The following is a 13,328-nucleotide window of genomic DNA, read 5'->3' as shown; positions in this document are numbered from 1 at the left end:
ACAAAATCAAGTGTATCTTCAAAAGAGGCCTTCAATTAATTAAAAATAAGGGGATAGTTGATCATTAATTATTTGTTGGTGTCAACATTTAAATTTCCCTTTACTTTCTTTGACATTGTGCCTATTCTAATGCATTCCTATCCCATGTTTAAAAAAAAAAAAAAAATGCAAACATTGACCTGTAATCCCAGACAACTGATGTTTTGCTAAACTATAGTCATAAAAGGAACAATCACCTGCATTCCACACGTTCCTCTGAAAGTACAGGGCAGCTCGATTTAGTCGTCCAGAACTAAATCTGCAAGGAAATCATTTTTAAACAAATACTGGGTAACATTTCAAGTCATATGTATGCCATATTTATGTTTAATGCACCCAGTTCTCAAAGTCAGTGAAGTAGGACATGTTGTGCAGTCTGTGACCGCCATACAACCTGGTGGAATGCATACCATTGCCCAAATATGGTCCTCGGGAAGTAGCAAGCCCTGACGCAATCCTCCCTGCTATTACTTTAAATGGCTTCAGGAAACCAGGGCTCCCACTCACGTCATGGGTTTTCCTCTGCGTGACCACGAGAGCAGGATGTGCTTAATATGGGCATCTGTCTTCACCTCCACCCCCTCCTCCCTCCCTCCCTCCCTTTTCTGTTTTTTTTTTTTTACTGCAAAAGGAAGCAGCGCACTGGGGGATGGGTGAAACTGGAAGGGAATTCAGGACTGTTATAGCCAATCTGTTCCGGATAACTAGACAAGTGGAAAGGTATTCACTGTGTAAGGAAGGCTAAAATGAGACAGAACAAACTTATAGAAATCAGACTTTTTCAGCTGATTATCTGATGCGTCTGATTATCAAACAAATACACAAACAAAACTAATTGTAACATTTATGAATACTATTTAAACATATCACCTTTAAGACCTAAACATGCCTGCTTAAAAATGAAAACTTTTAAACTGTTCCACGAAGTGATTGCACTTTTTTTTTTTTGGAGGACCAGTAAGAGATAATAGCCTACACTGGTTTCACATGGTAAGCATGTGAATTACATAGTAATAATAGCTATCAAACTACCAACAAGCCTTTGAGTGGCATTTGCGTTTCAAGAGGGGAGGAAGGTCATTGTACCAAAAAAAAAAAAAAAAAAAAAAAGGTGGATCAAATCAGGAGTCCAACCAAGGGGCAATCAACATTGACGTCACTCATTGGTTTGCACTTTATGGCACAATTGTATTAATGTACAATTAATGCTCCCCTTCACAATCTTTGTGCCATAACTTTGAATCCTTACTCACAAAGGTTATGGCTTTCCCTTGCTCCGTGTGTGCCGTCCACGCATATATATATATATATATATATATATATGTATATATTTATATATAGGCTCATAGTCTACATATGTGATTCCGGCCTGATACTATACAAAAAGGTATCTCCTCTGGGTTCAAAAGTGCAATTACAAAGCTTCAGCTACTACAGCAAAAGCCAAGCGTATACCCTTTGCTTAGAGAGGTGTGTGTTTGATCTAGCTTTGGAAAACTACTGAGATAGTCTCGGTAGGGAGACTACAAAGTCCAAACTCCAAAGCTGCCTGTAATGACCTGTTTATGGAACGTGTATTGTGAAAGAGTTTATAAACCATAGTTTTACAAGCATGTTGAAGTCATTTTCTAAAAGAAATTGGCTGATAAAATATAACAAAAATAAATGATGGATACATCACAAATTGCCATCACGCGATGGTTCTTTGGTAGCCCTGTGTTTAAAAAAAAAATGGAACAATGCACTTAAGAGAGAATTCATAGCAGCAGTGTACAGCAGCTGCTATAGAGAAATATCCAACTACAACTGTTTTCTATGCTGCGTTTCTGCCTATTTACACTGTTTGTGGTGAGAGTTGATGATTATACTGGACAGACTATGCAATGGGTCATTCTAGTGAGTTCTAGTTGTGTCAACACGCTTAAAAAAAAAAAAAAAAAAAAAAAAAAAAAAAAAATTCTTTTGATTTGAGTTTACAGATAAACAGTTTAAAGTTGATAGTGGAAGTAGTTATAAAAGCAAACACGGTTGTCAAACCAGCTGTTGCGCGGCTGTTTGAAATAGCAGTCTAATTGTGGGGCCGATGGGCGGGGTCTGTCGCGTGACGCTAAAGTGAGTGACGTCGGCGAGGTGATAAGTATTTGTCGGCAGCCAGTGCGCGTCTGAAGTCAGAGGGGGAGAGACGGAATACACAAACTTCAACCCCCCCCTTGATTGTTTTATCCTGGACCGGTTTCAAAACAAGCTTTGACATGGAGGTCAGCGCTGAGGCCAAGAGGATAATGGTCGTGGCTTTGGGGAAACTGTACAGCTCCCGCACCCAGCGAGGGGGTCTCCGTCTCCACCGGAGCCTCCTGCTCACTCTGGTAATGAAATCCGCCCGGGACATCTACCACGCGGCTCAGACGACAGCAGAAAGTGTTGCGTCGGAATGCGAACAACAACAACAACAACAACAACAACAACAACAACACCACACGGCGGCTGAGGTGACTACAGAGCCGGCTGCCGCGCCGGAGCTCCAGCGTCCCGCTTCTGTTGTTCCCGGACAGCCTCGCGCTTTCCCCGGAGAGGAGGTCGCGCGCCGCGCCGCGGGAAACAAGGAAAACGTGCGCCCCGCCGGCCCGGCGCAGCACACGAGGAAAAGACGGGGCAAGGCGGCCGCGGAGCCGGACTTTCTACCGTGTAAGAAAGCGAGACTCGAGCGGGGAAGCGGCCCTCGGCGGCTCATTGTCAATTCCGTATTAATGGACTACGCGAAGTGCAGCAGCGAGCTGGGCGCACCGTCGCCCTCCATTCCCCTCCAGAGAGCCGTTGCAGCGTGTTGAAAGCCCGGCGCCGTGAGCTCCGTCGAGCCTGAAAACACGGCCCGACCAAAAGCGCACCTATTCCGGGGGTTCTTGCGTTTGGATGAAGCGCCCCGGGGAAAGCGTCTCCCGAAAAGTCCCAGACTCCGAACATGTTCGGGCATGTCGCAGGAATCCCGGAAGCTGCCCGGTTGGTGCGCGCCCGGTAGTCCCGGTGACTTTGTGGCCTCGTTATGACTTCACAAGGGGCCAAAGGGCTGAACTCAAGGAAGTCGGCGGGATTGAGCGTTTCATGGACATTTACAAACACAAACACACGTCTGTTTGAACTCTACAAAGCAAATGTAACACAATTGTTGCTGTCTACATGCTGACTGGAGCTGGCTAATCCAAGTGTAAAACTGACCTACCTCAGTATTTATTAAAAAAAACAAAAAACTTTTTGTACTTAATGTGAACCTGAAGTACTGTTGTTTTTTTTTGTTTTTGTTTTTTACATAAACTGTCATATCTACAACATAGATATACTACTAATAATGAGGCCTGGGCGTGTAATAATAATAATACTCAAAAAAAAAAGCTTGTGTGTGGAGGATTTTAGTGTAAGACATTCTGTGAAAATGATGTGTGGGGTGTGTGTAGGAGTCTTGACAGGAAACTGGTTTGGGTGTGAAGAATTTTGCTTCCTTCCCCCACAACTTCACATCCCCCCCCCATCCCCCCACCTTCACTGGTTTGCAGAACAAAAGCAGGAACAATCCAGGAGATTGTGGTCCCAAGAATGAGCAGGAGGAGGAGGGGGGGGGGGGGGAGGCCGTAAAGCCATTGACTGGCCAAAACACAAAACACAGAACAATTGGGGTCCTGTTGCCCTTCAAGAAGTATGTGCTGTGGTCTGAATATTTGAACTGGTTCAGTTTAAGCTCTTCTTTTACACAAAATCATCCAGTTCATGTTTTTTGTTTTGTTTTTTTATAAATTTTGAGTAAAAACTAAATCATTAAGTGTATTATTATTATTATTCATGTGCAGCTATTCTGTGGAGAACCACCAACAAAATGTAAGATGAATTGATATTTGGTAATTGTGATGAAAGTTTTCATTTACAATAGGAAACAAAATAAATAATTAAATACACTTCAGCTTCTTCTACATGGCAAATTGTACGGAGCAAGTGTAGGTATTCACCAGTGGCTGTGTGTTGGGGGAAGGGGGTCAAAAAAAAAAAAAAAAACAGGAGAAGGAATGCATAAGGGGGGAGGGGGAGCGAGGGGGTGGGCCCCCTGGAAAGGCCCCAACTGTGCACCTTTGTCTTGTGTACATGAGCCTGGGAGGAGGAGTGGCCGGAACAGCCCGGACATGCCCTCTGAAAATTAGGAGTCACACACTGTGAACGAACTCCTTCACCTTCTCATGTAAGCGCATGTGTGTGTCGGGGCTCTTTCTCTCTCTCACTCTCCTACACACAAAACCAGCTCATTGTGAAGGAATGTGCTGACATCCATGTCGTCTGCATACCTTGAAAGTAGATTTTTCAGTGGATATTTGGTGTCCAAAACTATCGGGGGGGCAACATCTAAAAATTAACAACAACAACAACCAAAAAAAAAAGGGAATTATTTTAGCATATTGATATGATAACATGATTTTTTTTTTTTATCAGTGAATTATGTCAAGGGACAGATTCACACACTGCAGGCAAACGAGGCCCAAATCACGGGGTGACTCAGATCGGATTATTTTTTTTTTTGTCAGAACCGTCTTAATAGCACAAATCGCGTGGAATCGGATCTTTTCAATTCAGACTCGGGCCACGTTCATAATGGATGTGGATCTAAATCTGACACGCAGGTCAGAGGTCTGTCCGTGCACCTTTTTACGTCATTCAAGATGGGCACTTGTCAAACACCTGCGCTGGCGTGGAGTCACTGACCGATGTAGTTAAAATAAGCCTGTAACGGCCCGGACATTTTTTGATGAAATCTGTTTCTGTGGAGCCTGTTGTGTCGTCATCTCACAACTCCTGGCTCGGACTCATCATCACACACACACACACACACACACACACACACACACACACCTCCATACAGAAGCAGTAGCAGCAATTCCTCCATGAAAAGCCACAATAATAAAAGTGACTCCGTCTCTCCTCGTCATCGTTTGCTCATAAATTTGCTGGCTTCTCCTGCATGTGAACTTATCAAGAAGAACTGAAGCTGACTTCAGTGGCCTCCATGTTTAACCCTTGTATGACAGCATGCTGCCTGTGATGTCAGTTAGCTCAGGTGATCAGTTCACACTGCAATCTGATATTGGGCCACATTTTTTTTTTTTTTTTTTTTTTTAAACAATGAGTACAGTCAAACCAAGAAAATCGGATTGAGCACCAAGATTTGCAGTGTGAACTAAACGAGCTTCCCGATTTCTACAAAACGTGTGTATGTGAACTTGTGACAGCTGATTATTACCACTATTAGGGACATATTTTAAAGTCATGTTATGGCACACTTTTTTGTGTTTCTGATCAAAAAGATTGTGTTTAAAGCGGCCAAACTTCCTTTGGACCTTAAAGGCAGCTGGCGAACACAAAACGATTTTTCCCTAAGGAGTTAATAGAAACAGAGCTCAAAAGAAATTGAATATTGGCTTTGCATTTGGCCGATATTGGTGGATGGAAACAAGACTTCAAATGAATGTCTGCTGGAAGTTTAAGTAGCCAATTGTTTGCTTGCCGCAACAGCTTTATAAAGTTATATATCAGTGTTGTGTTCACAGCTTATTCTCATGTCCCCAACAGGCTAAAAAAAACAACAACAACAACAACAATGTCGCTTTAGAGGCAACCTGCGTTTCTGACCTTCAGCTCATCTGCACGCTCTTTCAGTTTTGTATTCAGGCTTTAAACAATTCTAGCCTGTGAAGGAGACTTTAGATCAACCCCAAGTTTCTTCGAGAGATTGGCTGTTCTACAAATGCAGACGGACATGCACATTTCTTTAAATAGTAAGTGATTTAATGGTGAAACCGTAGACTGTATATTAAAATGGACTTAAGGCTCCAGGACCGAAGAGTGAAGCCAATGCGGAAGTGCCTTAGAAGTGCAATACCGCCGAGGGGTTGCTTTCAAAAATTCGGTGGCTCCATAGACTCCCATTCAAATTCTCTCATGACATACGACGTCAATAACATTTTTTTTTTTTCAACAAGTCATCACTAAAGTCACTCCCGATCAGTGTTCTGGCGGTTCATCTGAAAATAATTTCATAATTAATTAGATAATAGGCCTCAAAGAGCGGTACATTTGGAGGCACGTCTGGTTTGATTGAAATGCTTGGAATGAAATCAGGCTTCTGCTATTAGTAGGCTGGGCACGGTGTCCTCGCCATCTCGGTTAGATTGAGACAGATGGCTCCGGTCAGATCTACCACTCACTCTTCCCCAGCTTGGCAAAATATGGTCACTTCTCGCGCCAAAACAGCAAGACGGCGATGGCCAAAATGCCAGACTCGAAGCATCAAAATAGCACTTTGCAAATCAATGGGTTGGTTGCTGCTGGGGTGAAACAATCTGGAGAAGTTGCTACACCTTCACTGCAAAGCAACTGAAACCAAAAGGAAGAAGATTTATCAAAATAGTTTAAAAAAAAAAAAAAAAAGACTTTGACAATTAATATAGTCGGGGGTGTACTTGGAAAGAAATTCAGCCTTGGACTCATCTACTGGGACCGCGCCAGCCACAACCTACTCTCGTGCACACCCTGAATGACACCGAGAGGACAAGCTAGAGAGACAGTCAGGGCCGGTAAACATTTTTTTTTGGATGGACAAGAGAGGGGAGAGCAGCAGCGCTTTGGGCTGTATTTTCAAATTCTGTATCTGCCATCTCCAGAACTGAAAACCCCAGCTTTAAGCAAAAAAAAACAACAAAAAAAACATCTGCATTACCCACTCGCAACACACATGCTCATTAAAAAGACAACAACAACAACAACAAAAAATGCAAATAAGAAATGAGACAAAGCAGTGTGCATTCTCTCTGGATTTTATTCTTTAGGAAGAATTCTGTTTGGAATTACAAAATGCACTGGTAGAAATAGCGGTGAGACTGGTTGAGAGTGAGACAGGTAAGAGTGTGAGAGAGACAGAGTTAGAGAGAGGGGAAAAAAGAGGAAGTGAGTGAGAGATCAAAGGTCCAAAGGCCAGTTCTAATGAGTACGTCATCCGATTTGGCCAGCTCCTGCACCTCCTGACCCCCCACACAAAGTAGAAGGGAGAATTCACCATCTTCTGAACTGTATATTCTTTTCTTTGTATATATATATTTTTTTGTAATCTTTTCATTAAAAACAGTTCTTTTTTTGTAGTGTCCTGAACATGGTTGTGTGGTGCCTCAACCCCATGTAACAGAAGAAATAAAACAAGACTTTGACTCTCACCAAAGTCTCTTTTGTGTTTTTACTCTTTAGACATTTTTTTTTTTCATTTTTTCATTTTTTTTGTTCTCAAAAATAGAAGGAAAAAAAGGAAACATTGCTTTTTAAAAACATCTATCTATTTATATATCTTTTTTTTTTTTTTTTTTTTTTACTCCTCTGATTTAATTAATCTGCTTTTTCTTTTATGTCCTGAAGATGACTTTTAACCCACGGTGTGGCATGCACATAGCACATGCATTTCTGGAACTAGATATTTTTTCCTTTTTGTTTTTAATCTTTTGTACTTAAAAAAAACAACATTTTTCTCCCAGTAGCGACTTTACATTGCTTTTTGAAGACTTTGTGTGGTTAATCAGCGTGTTAGTGGATTTTACTGCAGCATATACACAAAGATGGAAGGTGAACGGTTGGGGCTTTGCATGTTTCATTCAGGGTACATCACACACACACACACACACACACACACACACACACACACACACACACACGCACACACGCACACACGCACGCACACGCACAATCATACAAACACAGAGTTGAAGGTCATTACAATGATATGACTGAAACATCTTAAGATCTCAAAAGGATTTCTGCAGACAAAGAATAGAAACCAAAGCAAGCGCAAAAACAAAACACTGAACTTCATCAGAAACACACTCACCCGTGTACACACACACACACACACACACACACACACACACACACACACACGCAAAAACCCACTTACACGTACACAACCAGGAGCTACATACCCAGTGTGCTTTCTGATTTTAAATGTAGTGATGTGAAAAATACTTGTCTGTGACATTCCACTGAGGTTGGAAAGACACTAATAGGCAATTTTTTTTTTTTTTTTCTTTTTCATTTCTATTTTTTCAATGCATTCTCTGGTCAGCATGTGATAGGCCTCCAGGTAAAATGTAGGTCAAATAAATGAATACTAAATGAAAATCATAACAATGTTGGGGCTGACGGTGGTGTGTGTTAGTGACAAGTGTTAGTTCGAGGCACACAGAGAAACACACAGAGAGAAATAAACATTATATAGGGGGTGTTACACACAGAACGTAGGTGGTTGTCCAGGACCATGACGAGGCCCAGATATCTTTTCTCCAACCCTGCTACAATGCACTTCAGTCACCCGTGTTTACACGGGGTGAACACAGGCGAGGTGGTCGAAACTGCCATTACTGGTACTCTGGTACTTTATAACAACCAGGAAGGAAGGAAAAGGGAGCGGTACAAAAAAAAAACAGAGACACTGTTTGTCTTACAGCGCCACCCAAAGGTCACACGCGGTGGTGGAACTTTCCTTTAGCATCTGGACTGGACTCATCCGTAGGGCACTGTTATGGTTGATAAAACCCCCAAAGGGGATTCCACACAGTTATTAACTTTGAAAAAAGGTAAAAGAAGACCCCGGTGTATTGACAGCCTCGGGAAATCTCTGATTCTCGTCTTGCCGTCATGTAGCTCCACCCCAGGGTTGGAAAAATGATTAGCTGAGCTCAAAACCAAACAAACATACCGGACATAATGTAAGACCAAATATGGAGAATCTGTCTCATTCTCACGATCATCATGATCATTATAAGTTATTATATTCTCAGTTTATCCATTATTACGGTCAGTAACAATTAAAACAAAAATGAAGAGTTTCTCTCCTTTCTGCACCTTTCTATTGCTCTCTTCCTCTCTGATGCCTCTGTTTTAACCCCAAACCCTGGAAGACTTTGAGATGTTACTGATTTGTCAGACTCGACACCACATCTTTTTTTTTTTTGTTTTTGTTTTTTTGTATCCACGTTTATACCCTGCTTTCCATTATATCATTTTAGCCTCATGACCTTAGTTACAAAAAGTTACTTCCACGAAAAAAAAAACATGTGCAATTCCAACTGTATCAGTGGCAGGCATTTGGCACAGAACAAACAGTAGACAAGCAAGCAAAAGTAATCATTTTGTTCCCTCTAGGTATACATACAATAACTGTCCAATCTCCATATAACCTTCTGACTTTTGACTTTTAGTGTAAATGAAGGTACAGAGAGAGGAATGTTATTCAGAGAGAGAGAGAGAGAGAGAGAGAGAGAGAGAAACAGAAAGCATTTGTAATAAAAAAGAGAGAAACCCCACAGACCACAACAGAAAGGACTGAGGAAAGTTTCCCTCCACAGACAGTAGATTCTCATTGTTGCTATTATTAGTATTCTTTTGTATCATTCATGCAGGATTCCATAGGGTGTACAACTCCGCAAGTCTAAAAGACGAAGCCGTGTGGGGTGCAACAGAAGATTCAAGCTTCAATGTTTTGAAGAAGTAGAAGAGAAGGAGGAAGAAGAAGAAGCAGCTGCAGGAATAGAAGAAGAAATACTGCAGAAAACAGTTATTGTTTTTTTTTGTTTTTTGTTTTTTTTTTGTTTCTGAAACCCATCTCCACAATTTTGTTTTTCTTCTCTTGTAGGTCATATGTTGAGGTTGGTTAAATTGTCCGTTTCTGGGAGGAGTGCGTTCTCCAGTGACAGGGGTGAATATCCCCAAAGCACCCGTCCCGTCCTCTAGATTTCGACACGGGGGCTTCGCCGAACACCCGCCCGCGCAACACTCCCCAACTCTCCCACCCACGAAGCCTTTTCACCTCATACAGGTGGAGGGCTCTTTGTCAGTTTGGTTCTTATTTAAAAACACAGATGATAAAACTCATCAATATTCAACTGGTGGCTGGGAGGGTTGGATTTGATTCTTTTAGGGGCTAACTTAACACAAGTTAGCTTTGAGAAGCAAACAAACAAACAAAAACAAAAAAAAAACAGTGGTCGCTCTTTTGTCTCTGTAAAGTGTCACTGTAAAGTGTCTTTTGTCGAGTCGCAACTCTTGACATCTTGTGTGTGGCTATAGCTCATTGCCAGAGGCATAATTTAAGACACAAAGATTAGTGTCCGTCACTCCTCCTGCCTGCATCCTTAAACACTGCAATTTGAGATTGGTCTCGTTTGGCATCAAGAGATGATTAACAACAATGCCAGCAGAGCATGGAGGAGGTTTGTCACTTTCTCTTGCACTACGTGTTTCTCCAGATTCTGCCTCAGCATTCTTGTCCCTTCCCCTTCATCCCGATACCTAATCTTTCTTTTAGCCCCCCCCCGTCCCTCGGACGTGCCAAGCAGAGGAGGAGAGGGGAAAAAAAAAATGCAACAGACAAGAAAGAAAAGTCTTGGTTTCCCTTGGCAGTCAGTGCTCTGGCTCAGAGCTTCCTCGCTTCTTTCGGTCAAGTTATCAATTACTTTTTTCCTCCTCACGCCCCTCCCCCCCGTCCCCAGAGGCTAGCACCAATCGTCGTCCTCCGTCTCGCTGTAGGGTTCATGCAGGCCCTTGCGGGGACCCCTTTGATGCCCGGCTGGAGGGGGGACCTTGTGAGGCCCGGTGTGAGGAGGTCCATGAAGGTGTGTGGAAGGCGATGAAGATCGGTAGCCGTTGGGTAGACGGCGCTGGGCAGCAGTCTGAACCTGGCCCTGCACAGGCCCAGTCAGGGCGGTGGTGGGAGGAGGCGCGTGGCCGGCAGTCCGTGGTGAGGTGCGACTGGGCGGCGGGTGGGGGTTGTTTACAGGGTGTGGTTGCGGTGGAGGGAGGGGATGGGGATTATGTGGCTGCGCTTGTGTTGGAGGTGGCAGTGGGTGGTTGGTCAGGGCATGGGGGTGGGGGTTGCCACCCTGCATGGGGCCCGGCTCATAGGCAGGTGGTTCATGGTGGGGATCATAGTCCTGATAGTCCTGGTTGTAGAAACAGCCATCCCCTTCCATGGAGCCACCTCCTCCACCTGCGTCTCCCCAGCGAGGTGGGGGATGATGACCCTGGCGGGGAGTGACATGGTGGGCCACTGGGAGGCCAGCGGGGGGAGGACCCTGGCCTTGGGGAGGCTCTGGAGAAAAGTGGCGAGGGGCTGGGGCTGAGGGCCGGCCCTGTGGCCCCCCGGGAGGTGTGGGCATGGCCTTACGGACTACAGGGGAGTACGTGACATGGGGCCGAGGTGTTGCCGGGGTCTGAGGCAACTGTCGACGGCCTCGCCGCGGTGTACTGGTCCCCGAGGTTGAGGGGACGGGACTTCCGCTGACCGAACTACTGCCCTACACAAAAAGTGAAATAAAGCAAATAAAAAGAACGAACCACAAATTCAACGACAAAACATGTAGAATAAAGTAGAGGATGGCAAAGAGAGAGTATGGAACAATCAGAGAGGGAAGGAAAGAATGCGGAGAGGCAGAGAGAAAAGCAAGAAAAGACAAGAACAAGAACCACAACAGCAATAAGAAGAAAAGCACCAGTCATAATGTAAGTGGAGGAGAGAAAGGCAGAAATGAAAGGCATCAAACAGGAGCAGAGCAGTGGATGTGGATAAAAACGAAGAGTCCAAACAGCAGCATACATAGAGAAGCAAAATGTCACGCAGAGGAAAGAAAACAAAAGACGACAGGAGAAAAGAAGGGCAAAGGGTTGATTTCCACACCAACAAATGTAGTACAGGGTAAATTATGGTAACTAAACGTACATAAAAAGGGTTTGGTTTGGTATTCTGACTGAGCTGTGTGGTATATATGTCAAGTTTTAAATCACTTTTTTTTTTTTTTAACGCAAAGGCAAAAACTGATGAGGGGAAAATTCTTCCTTTTCAAAGTTATAACAAAATATCAACACATAAGGCTAAATAATGTCCATCACAAGCAAAAGATCATTTAGATTGGGTCTAAAGTGTTGCAGTATGTGTTTAGAAAAGGATGTCATAAAGGGAAACATAGTGGAGGGAACATGACATAACATTGGCAATCTAAAAACACTTGGGGAAGGCAGCTAAAGACAGGAGTAAGGTACTCAAATATACATTTTTATGCATATTTGTTTGGTTTTTGGTGGTTTAATAAAACATTTTCACTTGTATTTGCATTATTATACCACAATAATGCAGTAAAACATAAACATACATGGAGGGCAAATACTATCTCGGCCATGTTGGCCTCTAATTTGAGGGCAGTTAGTGGAGTATAAAGACTCAGGATGTTGCATTGTTTCTCCATCTATTATTAAATCAAGGAGAGACTTTCTAGTCAGGAATGAGTTCATAGTACTTTTAGTCCCATTCAAAGCGTCTCCAGAGATCTGTTTTCCATCCAGCCATTACAGGTGGTGATGTGCTCTTTATCATCAGAGGAACATTTGTAACACAGCTCTTAATGCAGCACGGTGTTTCGTTATAGCCAGAAAAGACTGCTACAGGCCATTACTGGTTGATAGTCCACCACTTAACTGCCATCAAATTAGAGGCCCTTAAAATATAACAAGGAAACACTGAAAATGTTTTTGCAATAGGAACAATAGAAGGTGTGTTGCTCCAAAGTAGGTAGACACCACATGCCCATAATAACCCAGAATCCCACCTGTCTGTGTGTCATGCACTCACGACCCTCGCTGGGTGATCGCGACCAGCGCCGGTCCCTTTCTCTCTCCCTGTCCCGGTCGTGCTCCCTGTCCCGGTCGTGCTCCCTGTCCCGGTCGTGCTCCCTGTCCCGGTCGTGCTCGTGCTCTCTGTCGCGGGAGTGCCTGTGTCCGTACTCGCCCCCCTCGCTCTGCTACGTAGCGCTCCTTGTCCACAGAGCCGTGGTGGTGGTGATGATGGTGGTGGTGCTTACGGTCCTTGGAGCGGCCGCGGTCTCTGTCGCGGTCCTTGTCTTTTGACGTGAGGTCACCCGACTGGGTGGTTGTGCTCAGGTCTGTGCCCAGGCCTGGTGATGGAGTTTCATTGGAGTTATTTGTGGGGTTGAGTTTGGAAAAAACAACTTAGTGTTTGGACCGTAAAATGGGTCCCCCAGCCTCTCCGCTGCAGTAGCAGTACAGATGTTTGTTTGGCTGCTAGGTTTGTTGTGTGTTTGTTTTTTTTACTTTGGTAGACAACATTGGTTTAAAACTGCCTGGATGCTCGTCATATGTTGCAGACATTGGCTTGGCCTGAAGGTTGCTTTTAACTCTGCAGCTATTATTAGCTGCAGTGAGGTATA

General features: G+C 43.7%; 2 protein-coding genes across 2 annotated transcripts in view; one reads left to right on the top strand and one right to left on the bottom strand.

The window, feature by feature from the left end:
- Nucleotides 1-2,201: 2,201 nt before the first annotated feature.
- On the top strand, nt 2,202-3,304 carry ier2a (immediate early response 2a). Its single transcript, XM_069149308.1, has one exon. The coding sequence runs from the start codon at nt 2,292-2,294 to the stop codon at nt 2,865-2,867; it is 576 nt and encodes a 191-aa protein (XP_069005409.1). The 5' UTR covers nt 2,202-2,291; the 3' UTR covers nt 2,868-3,304.
- Nucleotides 3,305-6,866: 3,562 nt separating this feature from the next.
- The window catches only part of cacna1aa (calcium channel, voltage-dependent, P/Q type, alpha 1A subunit, a), a 66,197-nt gene continuing 59,735 nt past the window's right edge, over nt 6,867-13,328 (bottom strand). Inside the window, 3 exon segments of the mRNA XM_069149307.1 lie at nt 6,867-11,405; nt 12,711-12,893; nt 12,895-13,055. Coding sequence (XP_069005408.1) covers nt 10,605-11,405; nt 12,711-12,893; nt 12,895-13,055 — 1,145 coding nt within the window. The 3' untranslated portion in view covers nt 6,867-10,604.

This window comes from Embiotoca jacksoni, unplaced genomic scaffold, assembly GCF_022577435.1.
Source record: "Embiotoca jacksoni isolate LCO1_2020_lvr unplaced genomic scaffold, fEmbJac1.0.p SCAF_15, whole genome shotgun sequence".
NCBI lineage: Eukaryota > Metazoa > Chordata > Actinopteri > Embiotocidae > Embiotoca > Embiotoca jacksoni.
The sequence above is the reverse complement of the archived record's forward strand: the minus strand, read 5'-3'. Positions and strand labels throughout refer to the sequence as shown.

Coding starts and splice junctions, on each gene's coding strand:
- ier2a (XM_069149308.1), top strand. CDS start 2,292: ATGGAGGTCAGCGCTGAGGCCAAGAGGATAATGGTCGTGGCTTTGGGG.